The sequence below is a fragment of the Ranitomeya variabilis genome, chromosome 2 (assembly GCF_051348905.1).
Source record: "Ranitomeya variabilis isolate aRanVar5 chromosome 2, aRanVar5.hap1, whole genome shotgun sequence".
Taxonomy (NCBI): domain Eukaryota; kingdom Metazoa; phylum Chordata; class Amphibia; order Anura; family Dendrobatidae; genus Ranitomeya; species Ranitomeya variabilis.
Window position 1 is genome coordinate 1,078,561,087 of NC_135233.1, and position 25,708 is coordinate 1,078,586,794.

Below are 25,708 nucleotides of genomic sequence, written 5' to 3' on the forward strand. Positions count from 1 at the left end.
GATCCATACTCATGTAAAAAATAAAGAATTAACATAAAAAATATGGATATACTCACCCGTCCGGCGGCCCCTGGACCTAAGCGCTGTAACCGGCAGCCTCCGTTCCTAAGAATGAGGAGTTTAGGACCTGCGATGATGTCGCGGCTTGTGATTGGTCGCATGACCGCTCATGTGACTGCTCATGCGACCAATCACAAGCTGCGACGTCATCGCAGGTCCTAAACTCCTCGTTCTTAGGAACGGAGGCTGCCGGTTACATCGGTAAGGTCCTGGGGGTGCCGGAGGGGTGAGTATATCCATATTTTTTATTTTAAATCTTTATTTTTTACATGTATATGGATCCCAGGGCCTGAAGGAGAGTTTCCTCTCCTTCAGACCCTGGGAACCATCCAGGATACCTTCCGATACTTGTGTCCCATTAACTTGCATTGGTATCGGGTATCGGTATCGGCGATATCCGATATTTTTCGGATATCGGCTGATACCATCCGATACCAATACCATTGGGTATCGGAAGGTATCGCTAAACACTATTTGTTAGTGCTCGGAGATTTAGTTTTCGTCGCCTCAGCTGCATGATTTACGACTGCTAGACAGCCTGAATACATGTGGGAATTCCCTAACAAACAGGCATTCCTCCCATGTATTCAGCCTGTCTAGCAACCGTAAATCATGCAGCTGCGGCAAGGAAAACGAAATCTCAGAGCACTAACAAATACTCGGAGACCACTCGAGCGTGCTCTTAAAACCCGAGCAATGAGTATACTCGCTCATCACTGATAACATGTCAAAAAATAAATAATATTGGTGAAGAAACTTATGTGATCTTAAGTTGTATACTCAGTATATTTTTAATCTTTTAATATCCTTTTAATTCATTTCTTACATTGAATTTCTGGATATTTCATCATCAGAAGGATCCCCCAACTCAATGTGGTGGATGTGGTGTCCATTCCAGCCCCAAACAAATCTGCCACTAGAGTAGTTAAATTCTCATTGTGATAAAACTGTATGGATTCTGGTTTTCCCTGGAGAAAAAAAAGTAATATGAAATGCTGAATATTGTCTTTTATCTATTTTTTTCTAGAGTACTCATTTAAATATTTAAATACTATACTAGAGAATAATCTAGAGTATTATTACTGGAAGTAGCCATCTCCTGTCATTCCTAGGACATAGACCCAATTTCTAGTTAATAAACCCAACCTTAAGACAAAGTATCACTGATCCTGAAATTATCCGACAACTTACATCATTGAGACAAGAAACCCCAGTAGCACGTATTCGAAATTCACAAGTTCCACCATCACCTTTCTCAACAGACTGTTCACAAATCCACCATCCATGTCCAAATTTAATGGGCTTGGTAACCTGAGCCACCATAAGTGGACCTTTAACATTTTTCTGGCCTATTCTCTAAGTCAAACCGTATTTCTAATATAATGGAAACTGTGTTATCCTAGCTTTAATTTCTTTATTTTGACTAAATCATGGATAATCTTCAGAGGTTATGTATGTTCCCATCAGGAGCTCAAGAATACAGCAGGAAACTTGACCAGCAATATGGAAACATAATGATCGACAACTCCTTTAAGCTTGTTCCAAGGATATGGCACATTATCCAGAGTAAGCAAAGTAAACCTAGATTATCAAAGTAAATCTTCAAAGAAGGAAGTCAACACCCTGAACCTTATTTAAATGACTTTCCAGGTTTAGGATTAAGGTATTTATGTCATCCAATAGGCCACTGTCCATTCTCTATTTGTAAAACTAAATCTCCTCCATAGCTCTTTGAACTGTGGAAGCAGCACATTTTGACTCGCAACCATTCTGACTTAAACACAATTTTCACTAGGGTAGCTACATATTCACGCATATTTTATTTGTATTCTTCATTTTGCTTCCTGATGGAGTGGTGTACAACTTTATACAACATGAGTAATCTTCTGTAAACATATTGCAGCATTTTTCTCTGGTAGATTATCGCTTTCCTAGCTGATTAATCTGCAAAAATGTTACAGATCTTCTGCTTCTGATTGATCTTTCTGCTCTTCCTTCTCTTTTTTCAAATAAGAGAAATCAGCAGGGAGAGGAGGTAGTTGTAGCATGTGCATTGTCAGGTAGGGCAGATAAAGCATGCTACAGAAAAGGTGGTAAGCACTAGAGTTGAGCAAATTTTTCAAAATTTGTTTCCGATTATGATCGGCGGCGAATATTGTTTTTACAATATTTGCCAAATGTCAATGGGAGTAGAAATGACCGAATCTTTTTGGAACCGATCATCAAACATAAATTCGGCACAAATAGGGTACCAATATGGCACAGATATGGCAAATTCAGATTGGGCGACCGATTCCGAACATATTCGCTTATCACACCCATAACAGAAAAACCTGAAACTTGAAGCAACCTGTATATTGGGGATCTTAAAATGAATGAAAGAGATTTCAGACTGAAACTTGCTGCAATTTAACCACTAACACATGTCAAAGATGTTCATAGCCTTTAATGTGAAATGAACCACTTCTGAGAAGGAAAGTCAATGCGTTTCTTGAATTGTATAAGATCATAGCTCTGATATCATGTTCCATAACGTTGCTGCAATGATTATTGCTGCAAAGATTATTTTCCAATTGTGCTTTAAAAAATTCTTTATTCTTCTGGTTTCAGATACTGTGCTACTGTAGCATTTGTAACCTAATCGTTCTTAGGATCATGAATTGAATGAGTGCAGCCTGTTTCAACCAATGGTTAATAAAATTTACATGACATATTTCTATTAATTTCCTTTTGCCTGGCAGATGCATTTTGTAATATACTGTACATTTTCCCAAGACCTCTGAAGGTCCTGCCATTTATTCAAGATCTTGTTCTCAGCTATAGGCAGTGGCAACAGTGATATCAATGACAAAAACAAAAAGAAGCATTCAATTTCTCAACATGGCTTACTCCCCTCTGAGAAGTCCTCCAAGCTCTAACCACTTTCTAAGAAGTAAATGCTTTGAACAACAAGGAACCTTTGAGAGGTTGGTTCTTGTAGCCTTAATTAGCAGTTTGTGCCAAATTTGTGGGCTAATCTAACACGTTTATTACAAGTACTTTGTTGTGTAAGATGAATAATTTTTCAGACAATGGAAAATCGGCTTAAAAAAACCTATCTTAAATTACCACTTCCCCAGTCCGGTGAGGAGTGGTATTTCCATACTGTGGACCACTGGAGGCCTCATTGAGGATGAACTGGTTCATATGTTTCGCAGAGTATTGTGAACATGATTCTTACTTGGTTATGTTGTTTGCATAATAAATTCACCATGTTGTGTAAAGTTTTAGTTAACCCATTACTTGCCAAATTAAAATTTGTACAAGTACGGATTTTTCAGAAAAGGGCATCCCAATATTCAATTAAAAATGACAATGACATGATTTCCTATTTTGAAAACTTTCATTTTACAAACACAACACAAAAAATTGGACCTAATTATAAAAATTATAAAATCTTAGCTGCTAGAAGTTAAATATTAGTTGTCACAAAAAAAGGACATTGGTAGATAATAGGTTAAAGTGTTCTACTTTTGTCTTTTTGTACATTATTTTTTTTTAATAATATTACATTTTATGAACATGTAAAATGTTCATTGTACCTCTTGCTGCTTGGCCAAGAAGGCATCGATGAGGTTCCTTTGGTCATTCACATCCAGCTCTTTCTTCTGTTTCGTAAGTGTTTTTGTTATGAAGTTATTAATTTCTTTACTATTTTTTAAAATAGTTTTGTGAGCTCCAGGCAGCCATTTCACAAAAAATGGAAAACTGTTGTACAGCTTCAGTATACATGAAAAGACAAGAAAAGAAACAAAAATCTTGAAGAATATGTTCTAATGAAATTATGGAACATTAGATAACAAAACAAATAAATATAAGATAATAAAAAAAAACAGTTGTCCCACTCTAAATGTGTGGTGTATCGTCTCCCACTCTAAATGTGTGGTTTCTCGGCTCTCTTGAATGTGATCACCTGAATTAAGCTCTCAGGAAGCTGTTAGTTGCTCACTAGCAGAATTCATTCTCCTCTGCATATGAGCAACTCTCTTGATTTATTGAGTCCAGAACAAGTTGTTAGGCACTTTGCTTCATTTTCAAAAGGCACTCTCTACATCGGGTGAGCAATGGTTCCTCCACCTCAGATGTAACCTTCAACTAGTGCTCCACTTGGCAAATATGCCCAATCCTCACTTGACTTTGTAATATACACAGGCATCCTGAGGCTCCAATACACTCACATGCCCTCTGTAACTGACTCCGGATGACTGAACACTGATTCTTAAATAACCTAGGCCACGCTCATGGTTACATGCTAACATTGGCCACCACAAAAAATGCTCCTCCCAGTCTACCATGAAAGCATACTTAGCACATTAACCTCTGAGAAATGTAAAATCAATTAGGCATTGTCCCTACTGATTGAACCTTCATACATTCCAGAACAATTACTTACCATGACCCAGGGGCTGGTTAAAAGTTTTACATTCTGATTGATTAAACCCATAAGCCGCAGTATTGTTGGATCCTCAAAATCAAATCTTTTGCTCAAGAGTATGGACACAATTATATTAGTTACAGCAGCATAAATACCGTTGACGTTATCAAAGGGCTTTCCTGAAAGTAAGGGGATAAAATATAAAACATTTTTTATATTTCTTTGTTTTATTGATGCGTTGCATATTTGATTACATTCTTTATTACATGATCTTGAATTTACACTTGAGATGTCACCTCAACCCGTAGAGGTGCTTTCTTCTGTATCACTACATTTATAGGCTATATTGTATATAATTAATAGGCAATCCCAATTTGCAATACATGGCAGAAGTAAAAAATGAATTGGAAGCCAAAGGTGACTGTTATCAATCCCTTAACTCATTTCGACTTCAAGTTAGCAAAAGATGGTAACTGATAACCGGCCCTGTGCGACAGTGGTCCATGTTCTTCCAATTGATGTTTTTCCCAGAAGTATATATGCCATGTATATCAGTGGTGTGAAAAATTGTTTGCCCCTTTTTGATTTCTTATTCTTTTGCTTGTTTGTCACATTTAAATGTTTCAGATCACCAAGAAATGTAAATTTTAGACAAAGATGACACAAATAAACAAAAAAGTGGTTTTTAAATGAAGGTCTTTATTATTTGTGGAAAAAGAAATCCAAACCTACAAGGCCCAGTGTGAAAAAGTGATTGCCCCCTAAAACTGGTTGGGCCACCCCTAGCCGCAACAACTGCAATCAATCATTTGCGATAACTGGCAACACATTTTTTACAATGATCTGGAGAGATTTTGACCCACTCCTCTTAGCAGAATTGTTTTGATTGGCTCACATTGGAGGGTTTCAGAGTGTGAACCACCTTTCTAAAGGTCATGTCACAGCATATAAATTGGATTAAGGTCAGGACTTTGACTAGGTCACTCCAAAGTCTTAATTTTTTCTTTTTAGCCATTTAGAAGTGGACTTGCTGGTATGTTTTATACCATTGTCTTGTAGCATAACCCAAGCGTGCTTTAGCTTGAAATCACCAACTATTGGCTAGACATTCTCTTTCTGGATTTTTTGGTAGACAGCAGAATTAATTTTTCCATTTACCTCAGCAGGTCTTCCAGGTCCTGAAGCAGCAAAACAGCCCCAGACCATGACATTACCACCATCATATTTTACTCTTGGTATGATGTTCCTTTTCCGAAATGATGTGTTACTTCTACATCAGAAGTTTTGGGACATACACCTTCAAAAAAATTCAACGGTCTCATCAGTCCACAGAGTATTCTCCACTTTGCACTAACGAGGGGCAGTACCCCGAAACAGTGTCTGCAAATTGAGATTCTGGTTTGGCTATTATCCTAAGTCATGTGACAAGGCTCGTTAAAGGGTCGACATTGACTGTTAGGATTGCCACTTCCAATAGGTGGCACTAGAGTTCTAGTCCTCTTCCTCTCTGAACAGACAATTTGAAAGTTAAATAAAGATGTATTATTGAACAAAAAAAGATTTGTGATGTCATGTCTTGTCCAACCTCCTCTTTTACATTTGATAGATAGACAGATGGATATATAGAAAGATAGATAAATATATAGATAGAAGGAACGAGATAGATAGATGTAGATAGATATATGGATAGTTAGGCTACTTTCACACATCAGTTTTATTCCGTCAGGCAGGATGCGGCGAAATTTTGACAAAATGGATCCGTTGCAAATAGTGAAAAACTGATGCAACTGATCTGTTTTTTGACAGAGAGTGAGAACGGAAAATGTGCATGATTTGAATGGAAACATGCATGAAAAAACGGATTCGGAGGCCAGATTCATCATTTCACACCTCAGTTTCATACATTTTTCGCAGGATCCTTTCTTCTATATGTTTTCTCCATCTGCCGGAAACAGCTTTTCTGATGGATCCGGCAAAAAACGGATGAAAGGTGTGGCCATCAAGCGCAATTTGGTGCTAATACAACTCTATGAGAAAAAAACGGTTCTGGCGGAAAAAAAACGGATCTGTTGTTTTTAAAACTCGCCAGATTGTGCCTGACGGCAAAAACCTGATGTGTGAAAGTAGCCAGATAGATATATGGATAGACACTGTATATCTATGTATCTATAGATATAACTATCTAAAAATATATCTATAGAAATATACAGCCATAGTTATATCTATAGATATATCCATAGATATCCATCTATAGATATATAGATTTATCCATAGATATATCCATAGATATATAATAGCAAGGCCTATGTTTCTTAATGAACGTTTAATTAAAAAAAAAACTGAAAAAAAAGGCTTGGGCTCCTGCGCAATTTTCTGCACCCGAGGGGGAAAGCCGACAGCCGGGGGCCAATATTTGTAGCCTGGGAAGGGGTTAATACCAATGGCCCCTCTCAGGCCATGAATATCAGCCCGCAGCTGTCTGCGGAGCCTTTACTGGCTATTAAAATAGGGCAACCCCCAAAAAAATGACATGGGGTCCCCGTATATTTTATAGCCAGAAAGGCTACGCAGACAGCTGTGGGCTAATATTCACAACTTAGAGAGGGGCCATGGATATTGCCCCCCTGGCTACAAATACCAGCCCACAGCCACCCCAGAAATGGCACATCTGTAAGATGTGCCAATTCTGGCACTTAGCCCCTCTCTTCCCACTCCTGTGTAGCTGTAGGATATGGGGTAATAAGGGGTTAATGTCACCTTGCTAATGTAAGGTGACATTAAGCCTGGTTAATAATGGAGAGGCATCAATAAGACACCTATCCATTATTAATCCTATAGTAGTGAAAGGGTTAAAAAAATAAAGACACAGCCAGAAAAAAGTATTTTAATATTCTTAAGTTAACCATACTTACCATACTCGCTCGCCTGCAAAAAATTTAAAATAATAAACCGTATACTCCCTGTCCAATGCAGTCCAATTAATAACAAGTGTCCCACAACAATCTCCTCTATAGAACAGTGACATCGGGTGATGTCACTACTCTACAGACCTTCAGTGACACACTGACAGGAGACAATGGCTCCTGCAGTGCTTCACTGAGAGGGTACTATAGTTCAGAGTCTCACTTTATGGCATTGCTGCGTGGGAACTTTCTCAGACAGCAGTGCCAAAAGTGAGACTAGGGACTATTATTTACAGTGGCGGAGGAATACAGTGTGGAAGGATACCTTCCTCCTGTCATTGTAATCCAGGAGCCCCTAGAGAGCGGTCGCATCAGCTGATGATGCTGCTCTCACTGGACACTCGTTTTTATTGGATATCTGCGGATCAGGGAGTATACTGTTTGTTTGTTGTTTTAATATTTTTTACAGGTGACTATGGCTTTGGGGATCAAGGTGACAAGGTGATGGATGGTGAGTATGTACTCTATGTTGTATGTTCTGTATGTCTATATCTATGTATTTTATGTAATGTATGAATGTACTGTATGTGTTGTATGTTATATGTTGTATGTACTGTATGTTGTATGTACTGTTATATGTTGTATGTTGTACGTACAGTATTGTTATATGTTGTATGTTGTATGTACTGCTGTATGTTGTATGTTGTACAGTATGTACTGTTGTGTGTAGTCGTATGTTGTATGTACTGTTATATGTTGTATATTGTATGTACTGTTATATCTTGTATGCTCTATTATATGTTGTATGTACTGTTATATGCTGTATGTAATGTTATATGTTGTATGCTGTATGTTCTGTTATATGTTGTATGTTGTATGTACTGTTGTATGTTGCATGTCCTGTTGTATGTACTGTTGTATGTCGTGTGTACTATTGTATGTTGTATACTGCATGCATTGTTGTATGATGTATGTTGCATGTACTGTCATATGTTGTATGTTGTATGTACTGTTGTATGTTGCATGTCCTGTTGTATGTACTGTTGTATGTATTGTTGTATGTTGTATGCTGCATGCACTGTTATATGTTGTATGTTGCATGTACTGTCATAAGTTGTATGTTCTGTTATATGTTGTATGTACTGTTGTATGTTGCATGTCCTGTTGTATGCACTGTTGTATGTTGTATGTACTGTTGTATGTTGTATGTTGCATGCACTGTTGCATGTTGCATGTGCTGTTGTATGTTGTATGTACTGTTGTATGTTCTATTATATGATGTATGTTGTATCTATGTTGTATGTACTGTTGTATGTTCTATTATATGATGTATGTTGTATGTATGTTGTATGTACTGTTGTATGTTCTGTTATATGTTGTATGTACTGTTGTATGTTTGTGTTTTTTTTTTTTTACATTCAACACATTAGCCGGATGATGGGACTACTACTGTCCCATCATTGGCTAATGTGTCAATCACTGTCACTGTAGCAGGCATAGCCCGACGGGACTTGAAGTCCCATCGGACAATGCCTGCACACACACCCCCCGACAGACACGGCAGACCCTCGACAGCCCCGCACAGACCCCCAACAGCCCTGCACAGACCTCCAACAGCCCACACAGACCTACGACATCCATGGCAGACAAATAGACCCCTGACAGCCCACACAGACCCCCGACAGCCCTGGCAGACCCCCGACAGCTCCTCACAGACCCCCGACAGCCTGCACAGAACACCAACAGCCCCGACAGACCCCTGCCAGCCCGGCAGACCCCCAACAGTCTGCACAGACCCCCAACAGCACCGTCAGCCCTGCACAGACCCCAGACAGCCCCGCAGACCCACACACACACGCAGACCATGCCGCACAGACACGCACAGTCTCCGCCCACACTCCGCCCACACACTTCCCTCCTCCCAATTTGCAGCATTGCCCCCGCAGCTAAACCGCAGATCTTTTTTACATCTGCAGTTTTGCTGCGGATGTGCCTGACTCAGTGCAAGTCAAAGGGTGCAGAAATGCTGCAGATCTGCACAAAGAATTGACATGCTGTGGAAAAAATAACGCTCCGTTTCTGCTCGTTTTTTGCATGTGCACAGTGGATTGGGTTTTCCATAGGTTTACATGCCACTGTAAACTGCATGGAAATCTGCTGCAGATCTACAGCGTCAAAAACGCAGCGAATTCGAGGTAAAATCCACAACATGTCAACATGGCCTAAGTGTGACACACATGGAAAATAATAGGAAATCAGGAAGGACGCAAACATTTTTTCACATCACTGTATTTGGCTTTAATGTATAATTCATCAACCTCAGATGCAGTATTTTCCCAGGTGACATACTACAAAACTCACCTTCATATGATTTTAGCTTTTGTATTAAATACTCAGCCTCCTCAACGATCTTGTCCTCTATGGTCTTCCTTCCCACTCCATAATCTCGTAGTGTGGAGAGTGTGAATCTTCTCATCACTTTCCAGTTCTCTCCATTGGAAAATAGAATACCTAAAGATGATCGGATGGACAAGCGATATGTACTAAAATTGATATTTAAGGCTTGACAGGTCCATCACAAAACCAAGAAATTATTTGGTGGACCACAAAACAAAATAAAACCCCAAATAAAACTGCTTATTAGTCAGTCAGAGAAAAAAACAACTCACCTGTAACGAAGAGAGCCCAAAAATATATATTTTTATAACAATTTTAATCAGGTAAGTTTTCTAGTTATCCTTAAGATTCCAAGTTCAGTCAAATATTTAAGTTCAGATGTAGAAATAGGAGGAGTAGAACTAGTATTAGACTTCAAAGACCTCTATCCTCTGGTCCAGAACATTTGCAGATTTAACCTAACCCCACCACATATGATTTCTCCATGGACTTACACTACTCTCTGTGCCAATAAAAAGCATTAACATAATAGTCAATCAGCAGCCACCCAACTCATCTTCAGTGCCACCACAAGAGAAAAGGGGCATTACACAAAGCCCTATGAAATCAAGATCATCTTGATGTAGTATATGAACATGACTGGTTCTCCAAGGAGGTTTTACTCTTTATAGCAGTTTTTTCTAGTTAATAGATGAGTATTTAAGACAGAGAATGTTCTTAATAACAAGCTAAAAAAATGTTATAAATAAAACAAAGACTTACCATAGCCTTTTCCTTTAGCCTCTAAAACCAATGGAGTATTTGGCTTTTCTGCAAAATAATCTGCATTGTTGACGAAAGCATCTTTAATGGTATCATAACCACATAAGACGATGGATTTTGACATTCCTATCTGGATACTAAAGACTGGGCCATACTCCTTAGCCAACTGTGAATACAAGAATAATCATACAATCAACAATTTCCTGAAATTGCTTTACCCTTTTTTATGTTCACTCATTATCGGAGGCAGACATTACAGTAGACGTTATAGATTACGGGAGACTAACATCTATTTTGGGAATCCTAATATGGTTAACTAACATTTAGAGGATTTAGTCATAGAAATATAGATGCGAGCGCTTAGGGTTCTCCTCCTTACATACCGGGTGAAGCTAACCCGCGTGTGTTCACATTATACCGCCATATACTGTCTGCCATTACCGAGCAGCAGGTGTCATCTCTGCACGGTGGACCCTGGGCTGCGAACGCACCTCATATCTTCCTTAATATTATTTGGTGCTTTCCGCAAGCCCTAACACAAGGTCAGGTATAAGTGCAAAAAAACACTGTGCAACAGCACAATTCAAGGAAACCGGTCACTCAATTCATACAGCTCAAACCACAGCCATCAGGAATCATAGTCTTGCTGTACATTTATATATTCTTCTATGAAATGGTTCAGCATTTCAGAAGGACCATAATTACCACAACCAGGGATGAGACTTGTCACTCCAGATATAGTGAAAGACCTGTCAATGAAGAGCCGGCCTGAGGTGGTGGCGGACTAGTCTCATCTCCGGCTATAGTCCTAGGCCAGATGTTCTACATGTATTTTCTATGCAGCAATGACGTGTATTAGAGAAGAATATAGCTGTCTGCAATCGTGAAGGCAGGCTCAGATTCATGCCGCCCCCAGTATGACAGGTTGTTAAATGGATGAATTCCACTATTACTGCACATTTGAAAAAAGTTGCAGTTTTGATCCAAGTTACGTAAAGAGATCTCATTGGATGGAGCCCAACTCTACTGAGCCATCTCTTTATTTGCCTAGTGCCTATTCACACTGAGCTAATAAAATTAAATCATTATGATACTACAATGAAATAATTTATAGAACCCCTGGTATTGACTTTTCCATTGATTGTAAACCATCTATGGCCTGTATTCACAATGGAAATAGCCCTCTCTTCCTGATATTCGCTCCTTCATTTTCTTTATACAAAACACACCAGACACAAAGTGGTTAATCAGTATTACCTGCATAAATGTGATATGAGGTTTTCTTATGTCCATTATGTGGATGTTTCCAATGATCGGTAAAGGTTTAGGTCCAGGTGGGAAATTTTTGTCATTTCCTTGTTTTTGGTTCCTAAATGTGTTCACCAAAAATAAGATGACAACGACGGAGAGGAGAACAGTGACCAGGTCCATGGTGAAATGGGGTTCTGTAAAGGTTTAAAGTGAGATAGAAAGATAAGAGTTTGATTGAAAATTATATAGGTTCACAAAGATTATTTCATTACTGGAGAAAAATAAACAATAAATCTACTTATGACTTGTAAGAGTAACTACAAGAAAAACAAAACTGACCACGGTGAGTCTATCTGCAAAATCTTCTGCATGATATGAATTATTCTAGAGAAAACTTCCAAAAAAGGTATAAAGAGATAGATATGAAATTAATTGTAAACTGCATTATTGTCATAGGTAGGGTTGAGCGAAACGGATCGGTCATTTTCATAAATCGGCGACTTTAAGGCAAAGTCGGGTTTCATGAAACCCGAAACGATCCTAGTGTGGGATCGGCCATGCGGTACACGATCAGAGCGCCAAAGTCGCGTTTCATATGATGCTGTTACCGCCGTTTTTCAGCCAATGAATGAGGACGCAGAGTGTGGGCAGCGTGATGACATAGGTCCTGGTCCCCACCATCTAAGACACGGGCATGGCAGTGATTGGCTTGCTGTCTGCGGCGTCACAGGGGCTATAAAGGGGCGTGCACGCCGACCGCCATCTTACTTCTGCCGATCTAAGCATAGGGAGAGGTTGCTGCAGCTTCGTCAGAAGCAGGGACAGAGCTAGGGAGGCAATGTTAACCCCCAAACCGCTTGTGCTGGAGCGATTTTCACTGTCCCACACCACCTTTTTGTGCAGGGACAGCGGAGGTCGTATTTTAGTGCAGCAGCGCATAGCTGTGTGCACGGTGCTGTGCAAACCAACTGCTTTTTTAAAAGCAAAATTCCTGTTGCTCCTTTCTGCACAGTTACCTATCTTGTTTATGTGTCCACATTTTTCTGTTCAGAAGTCCTTTTTATTGCTGCCATACTTGTCCTGAGCTCATTGTAGGGAGCTTGTAATTTATTTATTTTTTTTGGAAATAATAATTCCAGCCACTTTCTGGCACGTTCATAGTGTTGTGTTATACCACTGGGCCAGAGTTGTGGTTCTGTGTCTCCCCCCCAAAAAAAAGGGAGATTAAAATTTGCACACAGTGTATATTCTGCTGTACTGCTAGTGTGTTGTATATCAGGCAGACACTTTCCTCCAAGTTCATAGTGTTGTGTTGTCCCACAGGGCCAGAGTTAGGGTTCAGTGTCTCCCCCCAAAAGCAAGTCATCTTTCAGGCAAGTTATGTGTCAGCAGGGGAAGGTGGGGCAAAAGAATGTAAAATCCATGATTGGTTAATTTAAATGAAGGTTAGCTAATCAACATTTTTGGTAGGCAGACGTGTCCTTTTTCCGGTCAGTATTGAACCAGTAGCACTTTACACTCTTTCTGAAAGCACACTGACAGTAGGGCAATCGAGGTTCTGTAATCCATATTCTGGCAATTCAGGCCAGGTGTCTAGTTTAGATGCCTGGTAATCAAAGGGGAATGACCGGTGAGGGAGAACATCGATAAGGGCGGAAAAGTAGTTTGTAACCATACTGGACAAATGCTGTCTCCTGTCACTTTGGATCGATGCAGCTGTCCCTGTCGTGTCAGCGGTCATTGCGAAATCATTCCACAACGTTGTCGTAAAACCCCTCTGTCCAACGCCACTTCGGATTTCTGCACCTCCAGCACCTCTGCCATGTTGCCCCCTGCAGCTCGTGTGAGAACCATCACCTGCGCTGTGTGCTGGGAATGCCTGAACCAAACGGTCTACAAGAGTTGCTTGTTTGGTAGCCAATATTTGACCTAGGTTCTCATGTGGCATGATATTTTGCAGTTTTCCTTTATATCTTGTATCCCGGAGGCAGGACAACCTGTTGTCGTCATCGGTCATCATTTTAAAAATGCGGGGGTCCCTTTTTAGGATATGCAAGGCATACTCAGCCATGTGGGCCAATGGTCCAGGTGTGAATTAACTGTTTCTGCTGGGTTGAGGCCCACTTTCTTGCAAATCAACATCACAAGGGTCCCTCAATAAACCTGTACCAGACCTTGCAATGCCACCAGTTTCTATTGCCACCTGAGAATCATCCTCCTCCCATACATATTCATCCCCATCATCCTCCTCCTCAACCTCTTCGTCCGCCAATTCGTCCTGGACAGTTCCCTGAGCAGACAATGGCTGACTGTCATCAAGGCTTCCCTCCTCCTTGGCTGCAGATGCCTGCTCCTTAATGTGCGTCAAACTTTGCATCAGCAGACGCATAAGTGGGATGTTAATGCTTATGGTGGCGTCGACCACTGCACACCAGACAACTCCATGTCTGCCATCCAAGTGCCTGCCCGTGTATCCTCCCACAAATTTATAACAGCACGCCTCTGTTCGCATAGCCTCTGAATCATGTGCAGTGTGGAGTTCCACCTTGTTGCAACGTCGATTATTACGCGTGCTGGGGAAGATTCAGCGATCGCTGATGGTTCAGCATACGGCTGGAGTGTATGGGCTGATAACTATGGATAATTTTTGTGGAAGCCCTGCACCACCAGGTTAAAGGTGTGAGCCAGGCAAGGTATGTGTTTCAGTTCTGAAAGGGCTATGACAGCCATAAAATTCCTTCCGTTATCACTGAATACCTTGCCTGCCTCAAGATGTACACTGCCCAGCCATGACTGAGTTTGTTGCTGTAAGTACTCCACCAGTATTTCCGCGGTATGTCTGTTGACGCCCAAACACTTCATTTGAAACACAGCCTGCTGACGCTTACCGCTAGCTGTTCAATAATGGGACACCCCGTGTGCAACACTGGCAGCTGCGCATGGAGTGGTAGGGCGACTGCGCTCTGTGCACGAGCTTTCGCTTCTGGAGGAGGAGGAGGAGTGGCGAACACCATATGCCAACTTTTTCCTGAGACTGTGGGATAGGCTGAACTGTCGCACTATGGCTGCCCCCTGTGGACCCTGCATCCTACACATTAACCCAGTGCGCCGTGATGGACACGTAAAGTCCCCGGCCATGCCTACTGGTCCATGCATCTGTTGTGAGGTGCACCTTTCCACTGACTGATTGCCTCAAGGCATGGACAATGCGGTCTTTGACATGCTGGTGGAGGGCATGGATGGCTTTTCTCGCAAAGAAGTGTCGACTGGGTAGGTCATAGCGTGGTACTGCATGGGCCATCAGGTCTTTGAAAGCTTTGCTTTCAACCAAACGGTAGGGCATCATCTGTAATGAGATTAGTATAGCAATGTGGGCGTTCAAATCCTGTGTACGCGGATGAGAGGATGAGTACTTTCTTTTCCTAACGAGAGTCTCTTGTAGGGTGAGCTGGACTGGAGAGCTGCATATGGTGGAACTAGCGGTGGTGTTGGTGGTGGACATGGCGGATTGAGAGAGAGTTTGTTATGGTATTCTTGTTGTTGGCCAACATACAGTCTTTCCCTGACTGCTTTGGCCTTACGACGATACCTCCACATTTGCTGCTGGTGGTGTCCTAACTGGTGGGCTTACAGTGAGGGAAGCAATGTAGCATTGCTGACTACCTTCACTCCGAGCAGGTGCACCAACGGTATGGGACATTTCGTAGTTAGTCCAGGCTTGCAAGTGCATGGTGGTTAAATGTCTAAGCATGCACGTTGTATTTAAATTTTGAAGATTCTTCTCTCTGCTAAAGGTCTTGGAGCATTTCTTACAGATATATTTTGACGGATCATTCTGATCTTGGTTAAAAAACTGCTACACTACACTCTTCCTACTATCGAAAACCTTTTCAGGCATTGTGCGCTGTGCTACTTTCATCGAATGGCCACGCTCTCCTAAAACTGTTCTTGTTTTTCGCAAACATTTTTGACCTGATATGGGCCTGCCAGATGACAGCTGTTGCAATGTAGATGGCTGATGCGGATCATCCTCCTCCGCTTCTGAGCTAGTGGCAGCGTCACCCTCTTCCCCCAATGGCTGCCAATCTGGGTCAACAACTGGGTCATCTATCACCTCCTCCTCAATGTCATGTGCACCTTCCTCAGTGTCACCGTGTAAGGTGCTATAGCGTTCAGGACAGGGCACCATAGTCTCATCAGGGTCACATTCTGGCTCAGTAAACTGCGAGGGCAATGTAGTGATCACAGTCAATGGAACAGCATCACAATCTAGCTGTGGCTGTGCATCAGTGCACTTCATGTCCGATTCTTCTTGTAATTGGCAGTGTACAATTTCCCTTTCTAACCCAGGCACGGTATGCGTAAAGAGCTCCATGGAGTAACCTGTAGTGTCGCCCGCTGAATCCTTCACTTTTGGTTTGGGAGAAGGACACAAGGAAACATCTTTTTCCTGATCGGGAGCATCCACTGACGACTGGCTGCTCTTACATTTAGAACTTTGGGAAGAGGAGGCGAAAGAGCTAGAGGGTGAGTCAGCAAGGAAAGACAACACTTTTTCCTGCTTCTCTGGCTTTAAAAGCTGTTTTCCTACTCCCAGGTAAGGGAGCCTTCGAGGCCTTGTGTAGCCAGATGAAGATGCAGGCTGAACACCTACAGCCTTAGGTGCTACTGTGCTTTTGCCACTACCACGAGATGCAGCACCACTAGCAGCATCAGTACCAGCTGGCAACCCCCGCCCACGGCCTCTTCCAGCAGACTTCCTCATTTTTTGGGGGGAGACACTGAACCACAACTCATATTACACCGTCATTATATGAGGTGCCCTGTGCCAGTACCGCCGCCCACAAAAGAGTGTTCCCTGTTGTGAATTCTGCTTTTGGGCTCTCTCCGGTGGTTGTAGGTGGTAATGCAGTTGTCTCTGGGTTGCAGCCCTGGTCAGGTGTATCCGCTGATTGCGGTTCTGTTTTGAATTCCGCTCTTGGGCTCCCTCCGGTGGTTGTAAGTGGCACTTTTGTGAGTTCTGCTCTTGGGCTCCCTCCGGTGGTTTTAAGTGGTACGGCTGCTCCTTGGATCTAGTAGTCAGCAGCTGCTTCCACTGATTGTCTTTCTGGCTCGGCTATTTAGCCTGGTTTTATCCTTCAGCCAGTGCCAGTTGTCAATGGTTCCTGCTTGGATTCACATCTCTGCTTGGATTTCCCTGATATTCTGACCCGTTCAGCAAATATAAGTCCTTGCTTTGTTCTTTTGCAGTCCACTTGTTATGGGCTTAATCGTTCTGCACTTTCTATGTTTTTTCTAGTCCAGCTTGTGAGTATTGATTTATTCAGTTAAGCTGGAAGCTCTGGGAAGCAGATTTACCCTCCACACCTTTAGTCAGGTGTGGAGATTTTTGTAAACTCTGTGGTGGATTTTTCTAGTTTTTAATACTGACCACACAGTATTCTGTTCTATCTATCTAGCTAGACTGGCCTCCTTTGCTACATCTTGGTTTCATTCTGCGTATGTCATTTCCCTCTCCACTCACACTCAATATTTGTGGGGGGCTGTTCTATCCTTTGGGGATTTTCTCTGAGGCAAGATAGCTTTCCTGTTTCTATCTTTAGGGGTAGTTAGTCCTCCGGCTGTGATGAGGTGTCTAGGGAGTGACAGGAACATCCCACGGCTACTTCTAGTGTTGTGTTAAGCTCAGGAACTGCGGTCAGTACAGATACCACCTCCTCCAGAGCAGGTCCCATGTCGTTCCTAAACCACCAGTTCATAATAGGTTCTGACTGGGGTATTTAGGCGTGCAGGATTCATTAGTCTTTGCCAGTTGTTTATTGTTTTTGGAGGTTTTGTCCTTGCCTGGTTCCTTCTGCCTTGCTGCCAAATTTGCAAAGATAAGTGTCTGGTTTTTGTGGCACACATACTGTGTGCTTAACAATTTAGTGCTATTCAGTGTTTTTTTGTCCAGCTTAAATTGTATCAGTATTTTCTCAGTCTTGTATATAGTAAAATACACCGGCGCTCCAAAAGGTGTTTAAATGTGAGGGTGAGCGGAGCTGCTGGTGCCTGGACGGCTACTGTGCCAAGCCTGTCATATAGGGGGAAAACTTGGTATGATAAAATGTAGGTCACCGCGCTACCTAACTCAAAGAAGAAAGGCTGAGTATATAGTATATAGTGCCCCCAAAAAGAAATAAAATAAAGGACTTACTTAAACGCTGTGGGTGCTGATGATAAGTCTGTGGGAGCGGGTCTTGGTCGAGATGGAGCTAGGAGAAAGTGGCTGCTCCTCCGTGCATGTAGAAGAGAGGATCCGATCAGCAGTGTGGGATGGCAGGGCTGCGGGGAGCATCCTCCCCTGTTGGCGCCTAGCCACCACGCGCACCAGAGAGGTAAACAGGCGGCGTCTCAGTCAGAGAACGCCGCTACGCTGCAGCGGGGGATGAGGGGGCGTGGTCTGGGTGACGTCACCCGGAGCTGCAGAGAATGAGCAGGAGACGGATGCCCAGCAGGGCCTCTAGGCGCCAACAGGGGAGGACGCTCCCCGCAGCCCTGCCATCCCACACCGCTGATCGGATCCTCTCTTCTACATGCACGGAGGAGCAGCCACTTTCTCCTAGCTCAATCTCGACCAAGACCCGCTCCCACAGACTTATCATCGGCACCCACAGCGTTTAAGTAAGTCCTTTATTTTATTTCTTTTTGGGGGCACTATATACTCAGCCTTTCTTCTCTGAGTTAGGTAGCACGGTGACCTACATTTTCTCAGTCTTGCTGGATTCTCAGGAGTTGCAGATATACATTCCATGTCTTTAGTTAGATTGTGGAACTTTTTGTATTTTCTGCTGTGGATATTTTTAGAGTTTTAATACTGACCGCTTAGTAATCTGTCCTATATTTCCCTGTTTAGCTAGAGTGGCATCTTTTGCTGAAATCTGTTTTCTGCCTGTGTGTGTCTTTCCTCTCCTATTCACAGTCAATATTTGCGGGGGGCTGCCTATCCTTTGGGGTTCTGCTCTGAGGCAAGATAGTATTCCTATTTCTATCTATAGGGGTATTTAGTCCTCCGGCTGTGTCGAGGTGTCTAGGGCTTGTTAGGCACACCCCACGGCTACTTCTAGTTGCGGTGTTAGTTCAGGGTTTGCGGTCAGTACGGATTCCACTTCTCCTGAGAAAGTCTCATGCGGCTCCAAAGTCACCGGATCATAACAGTACAACTGGCCAACAATGAGTTAAATGCATCTCAGAAGAAGGGAAGAAAGGTGTTGAGTCATTTTTTTTTCTGTAGTCTGTTTTGCCTGTTTCTCCCTCTTTTTCCCTGGGTGGCTGAGGAGTCTTGTGTTAGCATGGATGTTCATGAATTAGCTTCTCGTTTAGACCAGCTTGCTGCTAGGGTGCAGGGAATTTCTGATTATATTGTTCAGACTCCTGTTTTGGAGCCGAAGATTCCTACTCCTGATTTGTTTTTTTGGTGACAGGTCTAAATTTCTGAGTTTTAAAAACTGTAAACTGTTTTTTGCTTTGAGACCTCGATCCTCTGGTGATTCCATTCAGCAGGTTAAAATCGTTATTTCCCTGCTGCGTGGCAATCCACAGGATTGGGCATTTTTCCTGGAATCTGGGAGTCCTGCTTTGTTTAATGTAGATTCCTTTTTGCAGGCTTTAGGACTATTGTATGATGAACCTAATTCTGTGGATCAAGCGGAGAAGACCTTGTTGGTTCTGTCTCAGGGCCAAGAGGCGGCAGAATTGTATTGTCAGAAATTTAGAAAATGGTCTGTGTTGACTAAATGGAATGATGATGCTTTGGCGGCAATTTTCAGAAAGGGTCTTTCTGAATCCATTAAAGATGTTATGGTGGGGTTTCCCACGCCTGTCGGTCTGAGTGATTCTATGTCTCTGGCCATTCAGATTGATCGGCGCTTGCGGGAGCGCAGAACTATGCGTACTGTGGCATTGTCCTCAGAGCAGAGTCCTGAGCCAATGCAGTGTGATAGGATTCTGTCTAGAACAGAACGACAAGGATTCAGATGTCAGAATAAGTTGTGTTATTATTGTGGCGACGCTTCTCATGTAATTTCAGTCTGCCCTAAGCAGACAAAGAAGATCGCTAGTTCATTTACCATTAGTACTGTACAACCTAAATTTCTGTTATCTGTGTCCCTGATCTGCTCATTGTCATCATTTTCTGTCATGGCGTTTGTGGATTCAGGTGCCGCTTTGAACTTAATGGACTGAGTTTGCCAGATGTTGTGGTTTTCCCTTGCAGCCTTTGCAGAACCTTATTCCTTTAAGAGGCATTGATGCTACACCTTTGGCTAAAAATAAGCCCCAGTTTTGGACTCAGGTGACCATGCAAATGGCGCCAGCCCATCAGGAAGATTGTCGATTTCTGGTGTTGCATAATTTGCATGATGCTATCGTGCTGGGTTTTCCGTGGTTGCAGGTACATAATCCTGTGTTGGATTGGAAGTCTATGTCTGTGACTAGTTGGGGTTGTCAGGGGGTTCATAATGAGGTTCCTTTAATGTCCATCTCCTCTTCTTCCTCTTCCGAAATTCCAGAGTTTTTGTCTGATTTTCAGGATGTATTCGATGAGCCCAAGTCCAGTAGGGACTGTGATTGTGCTATTGATTTTATTCCAGGCTGTAAGTTTCCTAAGGGCCGACTTTTCAACCTGTCTGTGCCTGGACATACCACTATGCGGAGTTATGTTAAGGAGTCTTTGGAGAAAGGGCATATTCGGCCATCTTCTTCACCGATGGGAGCAGGTTTTTTTTTGTTGCTAAGAAGGATCGCTCCTTGAGACCCTGTATTGATTATCGCCTCTTGAATAAGATCATGGTCAAATTTCAATACCCTTTACCCTTGCTTTCCGATTTGTTTGCAAGGAATAAGGGGGCTAGTTGGTTTACAAAGATTGACCTTAGGGGGGCGTATAATCTTGTTCGTATTAAGCAGGGTGATGAATGGAAAACTGTGTTCAATCTGCCCGAAGGCCATTTTGAATACCTTGTGATGCCGTTCGTGCTCACTAATGCTCCATCTGTTTTTCAATCTTTCATGCATGATATCTTCCGGACTTATATTGATAAATTCTTGATTGCATATCTGGACGATATTTTGATTTTTTCTGATGATTGGGAGTCTCATGTGGAGCAGGTCAGGATGGTGTTTCAGATCCTTCGTGACAATGCTTTGTTTGTGAAGGGGTCTAAGTGTCTCTTTGGGGTTCAGGTTTCTTTCTTGGGTTTTATTTTTTCTCCTTCATCTATTGAGATGGACCCGGTTAAGGTTCAGGCCATTCATGATTGGATTCAACCCATGTCCGTAAAGAGCCTTCAGAAATTTTGGGGTTTTGCAAATTTTTATCACCGTTTCATTGCTAACTTTTCCAGCGTGGTTAAACCCTTGACCGATTTGACGAAGAAAGGTGCTGATGTGGCGAATTGGTCCTCTGCGGCTGTTTCTGCGTTTCAGGAGCTTAAACGTCGATTTACTTCTGCTCCGGTGTTGCGTCAACCTGAGGTTTCTCTTCCGTTTCAGGTTGAGGTTGACGCTTCTGAGATTGGGGCAGGGGCCATTTTGTCTCAGAGGGATCCTGCTGGTTCCTTGATGAAACCATGTGCCTTCTTTTCCCATAAATTTTCGCCTGCTGAACGCAATTATGATGTCGGCAATCGGGAGTTGTTGGCTATGAAGTGGGCATTTGAGGAGTGACGACATTGCCTTAAGGGAGCTAAGCACCGTATTGTGGTCTTGACCGATCATAAGAATCTGATTTACCTTGAGTCTGCCAAACGGTTGAATCCTAGACAGGCTCGATGGTCTTTGATTTTTTCCCGTTTTGATTTTGTGGTCTCGTATCTTCCGGGTTCTAAGAATATTAAGGCTGATGCCCTTTCTAGGAGTTTTTTGCCTGATTCTCCTGAGGTCCTGGAACCGGTCGGTATTCTTTAAGAAGGGGTGGTTCTTTCTGCCATTTCCCCTGATTTACGACGGGTTCTTCAGGAATTTCAGGCTGACAGACCTGACCGCTGTCCAGTGGGGAAACTGTTTGTTCCAGACAGATGGAGTAGTAGAGTGATTTCTGAGGTTCATTGTTCTGTGTTGGCTGGTCATCCTGGTATTTTTGGTACCAGAGACTTGGTTGGTAGGTCCTTTTGGTGGCCTTCTTTGTCACGTGATGTGCGTTCTTTTGTCCAGTCCTGTGGGACTTGTGCGCTGGCCAAGCCTTGTTGTTCCGGTGCTAGCAGGTTGCTTTTGCCGTTGCCGGTCCCTGAGAGGCCTTGGACGCATATTTCTATGGATTTTATTTCTGATCTTCCGGTTTCCCAGAATATGTCGGTTATCTGGGTTGTTTGTGACCGGTTCTCTAAGATGGTTCATTTGGTGCCTTTGCCTAAATTGCCTTCCTCCTCAGATTTGGTTTTGTTGTTTTTCCAGCATGTGGTTCGTTTGCATGGTATTCCGGAGAATATTGTGTCTGACAGAGGTTCCCAGTTTGTTTCTAGGTTTTGGCGAGCCTTTTGTGCTAGGCTGGGCATTGATTTATCTTTTTCCTCTGCATTTCATCCTCAGACAAATGGCCAAACCGAGCGAACTAATCAGACCTTGGAGACTTATTTGAGATGCTTTGTGTCTGCTGATCAGGATGATTGGGTGGCCTTTTTGCCATTGGCCGAGTTGGCCCTTAATAATCGGGCTAGTTCGGCTACTTTGGTTTCGCCTTTTTTTTGTAATTTTGGTTTTCATCCTCGTTTTTCTTCTGGGCAGGATGAGCCTTCTGACTATCCTGGTGTGGATTCTGTGGTTGACAGGTTGCAGCAGATTTGGACTCATGTGGTAGACAATTTGGTGTTGTCTCAGGAGAAGGCTCAACTTTTTGCTAACCGTCGTCGGGGTGTTGGTCCCCAGCTTCGTGTTGGGGATCTGATCTGGTTGTCTTCCCGTCATGTTCCTATGAAGGTTTCTTCTCCTAAGTTTAAGCCTCGGTTTATTGGTCCTTATAGGATTTCTGAGATTATTAACCCGGTGTCTTTTTGATTGGAGCTTCCGGCCTCTTTTGCTATCCATAATATCTTCCATAGATCTTTATTGCGAAAATATGTGGCACCCGTTGTTCCCTCTGTTGATCCTCCGGCCCCTGTGTTGGTTGATGGGGAGTTGGAATATGTGGTTGAGAAGATTTTGGATTCTCGTTTTTCGAGGCGGAGGCTTCAGTATCTTGTTAAATGGAAGGGTTATGGCCAGGAGGATAATTCTTGGGTTTTTGCCTCCGATGTCCATGCTGCTGATTTGGTTCATGCTTTTCATCTGGCTAGTCCTGATCGGCCTGGGGGCTCTGGTGAGGGTTTGGTGACCCCTCCTCAAGGGAGGGGTACTGTTGTGAATTCTGCTTTTGGGCTCCCTCCGGTGGTTGTAGGTGGTAATGCAGTTGTCTCTGGGTTGCAGCCCTGGTCAGGTGTATCTGCTGATTGCGGTTCTGACCGGGGTATTTAGGCGTGCAGGATTCATTAGTCCTTGCCAATTGTCCATTGTTTTTGGAGGTTTTGTCCTTGCCTGGTTCCTTCTTGGTTAACAATTTAGTGCTATTCAGTGTTTTTTTGTCCAACTTAGATTGTATCAGTATTTTCTCAGTCTTGCTGGATTCTCTGGAGTTGCAGATATACATTCCTTGTCTTTAGTTAGAATGTGGAACTTTTTGTATTTTCTGCTGTGGATATTTTTAGAGTTTTAATACTGACTGCTTAGTATTCTGTCCTATCTTTCCCTGTTTAGCTAGAGTGGCCTCTTTTGCTGAAATTTGTTTTCTGCCTGTGTGAGTCTTTCCTCTCCTATTCACAGTCAATATTTGTGGGGGGCTGCCTATCCTTTGGGGTTCTGCTCTGAGGCAAGATAGTATTCCTATTTCTATCTATAGCGGTATTTAGTCCTCCGGCTGTGTCGAGGTGTCTAGGGCTTGTTAGGCACACCCCACGGCTACTTCTAGTTGCGGTGTTAGTTCAGGGTTTGCGGTCAGTACAGATTCCACTTCTCCAGAGAAAGTCTCATGCGGCTCCAAAGTCACCGGATCATAACAGTTCCCCCCCCAGATTGAACTGTGCTCTACCACTTGCAATACTACCTCTCCCAGCTCCACCACTGTGTAGTCTGTGCGGGTAAAACCTGAAATGGCACTGCCAATATGAATTATTTGAAATGATAGATGATAGTTAAAATATACAGGGTGTTATGAACTGGTGGTTTAGGAGCGACATGCGACGAGCTCTGAGCAGGTGGTAACTATACTGACCGCAGTTCCTGAGCTTAGCACAACACTAGAAGTAGCCGTGGGATGTTCCTGTCACTCCCTAGACACCTCATCACAGCCGGAGAACTAACTACCCCTAAAGGTAGAAACAGGAAAGCTATCTTGCCTCAGAGAAAATCCCCAAAGGATAGACAGCCCCCCACAAATATTGACTGTGAGTGGAGAGGGAAATGACATACGTAGAATGAAACCAAGATGTAGCAAAGGAGGCCACTTCTAGCTAGATAGATAGTACAGGACAGAATACTGTGCGGTCAGTAATAAAAAACTAGAAAAATCCACCACAGAGAATACAAAAAACTCCACACCTGACTAAAGGTGTGGAGGGCAACTCTGCTGCCTAGAGCTTCCAGCTTAACTGAATAAATCCATACTGATAAGCTGGACAAGAAAGAAAAACATAGAATGTGCTGAACAATTAAGTCCACAACAAGTGGACTGCAAAAGAACCAAGCAAGGACTTATCTTTGCTGAACTGGTCAGAATATCAGGGAAATCCAAAAAGAGATGTGACTCCAAACAGGAACCATTGACAACTGGCACTGGATGAAGGATAAGGCCAGACTAAAATAGCCAAGCCAGAAACACAATCAGTGGAAGCAGCTGCTGATGCTAAATCTAAGGAGCAGCCATACCACTTAAAACCACCGGAGGGAGCCCAAGAGCAGAACTCACAAAAGTGCCACTTACAACCACCGGAGGGAGCCCAAGAGCGGAATTCACAACAACAGGGGCCCTGGACTCCATTTAATACTTTGCGCCTACTACCACTGTCTTTATTATTTGGGCCTACTAATGGTGTCTGCCACTCCTTGCTTTTCTCCTTGACTGAACAAAGCTGAGCCGCCAGTTTACTCCTGTTTCGAACATTAAACTGCATTTGGCCTACTTGTTTGGTTGGGCCTAGTAACGGTGTCTGCCGCTGCTTGTTGTTCTCCTCCACTGAACAAAGCAGTGCTGCCTGTTTACTCTTGTTACCAATTTTGAATTGCATTTGTCCCACTTTATTTCTTGGGCCTACTTACTCTGTCTGCCACTCATTATAGTTTTCCTGCACTGAACAAAGCAATGTCGCCTGTTTAGTCCTGTTACCAATTTTGAACTGCATTTAGCCTACTTTATTATTTGGGCCTATATCTGTGTTTCCTCCTCATCCTGCCCATTGCCCAGCCACTGCTAGATGAGTCTGCTGGTACATTGACACAGACCACTACATTCCCCTTGCACTCTACACAGCCAGAATCTGACCCTGCTGAAACTCAGGTTCCCCTTCCCGCATACCATACCACCTTACATGGGGACAAAGAGGAAGGTGCAGATGAAAGCACAGGTTCCTTCAACAGGTGGAGGGCATACTCATTGGCGACATCACTGGCACAGGGCCCCTCATAGTACGCAAAACTGTCTCTGCCGGTGGGAGGCGCCCCCGCCGTCAATCACAGCGCCGTACTTTGAGGGCCCCTGTGCTAGTGGCAATGCGAACGAGTGTGCCCCCCCTGCTTGCTCAGGATCACAGCACTTGTAAAGTTGAAATACTTAGCTCTCCCTGCTCCACCGCCGTGAAGTATTCCACATTTCCTGGGCCCAAGAAAAAATTGAGCCAGCCCTCCACCACCCCCCCCA

The 25,708-nt window shown here is 43.1% G+C and overlaps 1 protein-coding gene across 1 annotated transcript in view; it reads right to left on the minus strand.

Annotated features, from left to right (window-relative positions):
• LOC143808709 (cytochrome P450 2K4-like) overlaps window positions 1–25,708 on the minus strand; it is a 137,667-nt gene that overhangs the window by 106,216 nt on the left and 5,743 nt on the right. Inside the window, exons 2-7 of the mRNA XM_077291640.1 lie at window positions 11,794–11,981; window positions 10,537–10,702; window positions 9,739–9,888; window positions 4,493–4,653; window positions 3,642–3,818; window positions 887–1,028 (exon numbers count right to left, since the gene is read on the minus strand). Coding sequence (XP_077147755.1) covers window positions 887–1,028; window positions 3,642–3,818; window positions 4,493–4,653; window positions 9,739–9,888; window positions 10,537–10,702; window positions 11,794–11,967 — 970 coding nt within the window. The 5' untranslated portion in view covers window positions 11,968–11,981. The remainder of the gene's footprint in view (window positions 1–886; window positions 1,029–3,641; window positions 3,819–4,492; window positions 4,654–9,738; window positions 9,889–10,536; window positions 10,703–11,793; window positions 11,982–25,708) is intronic.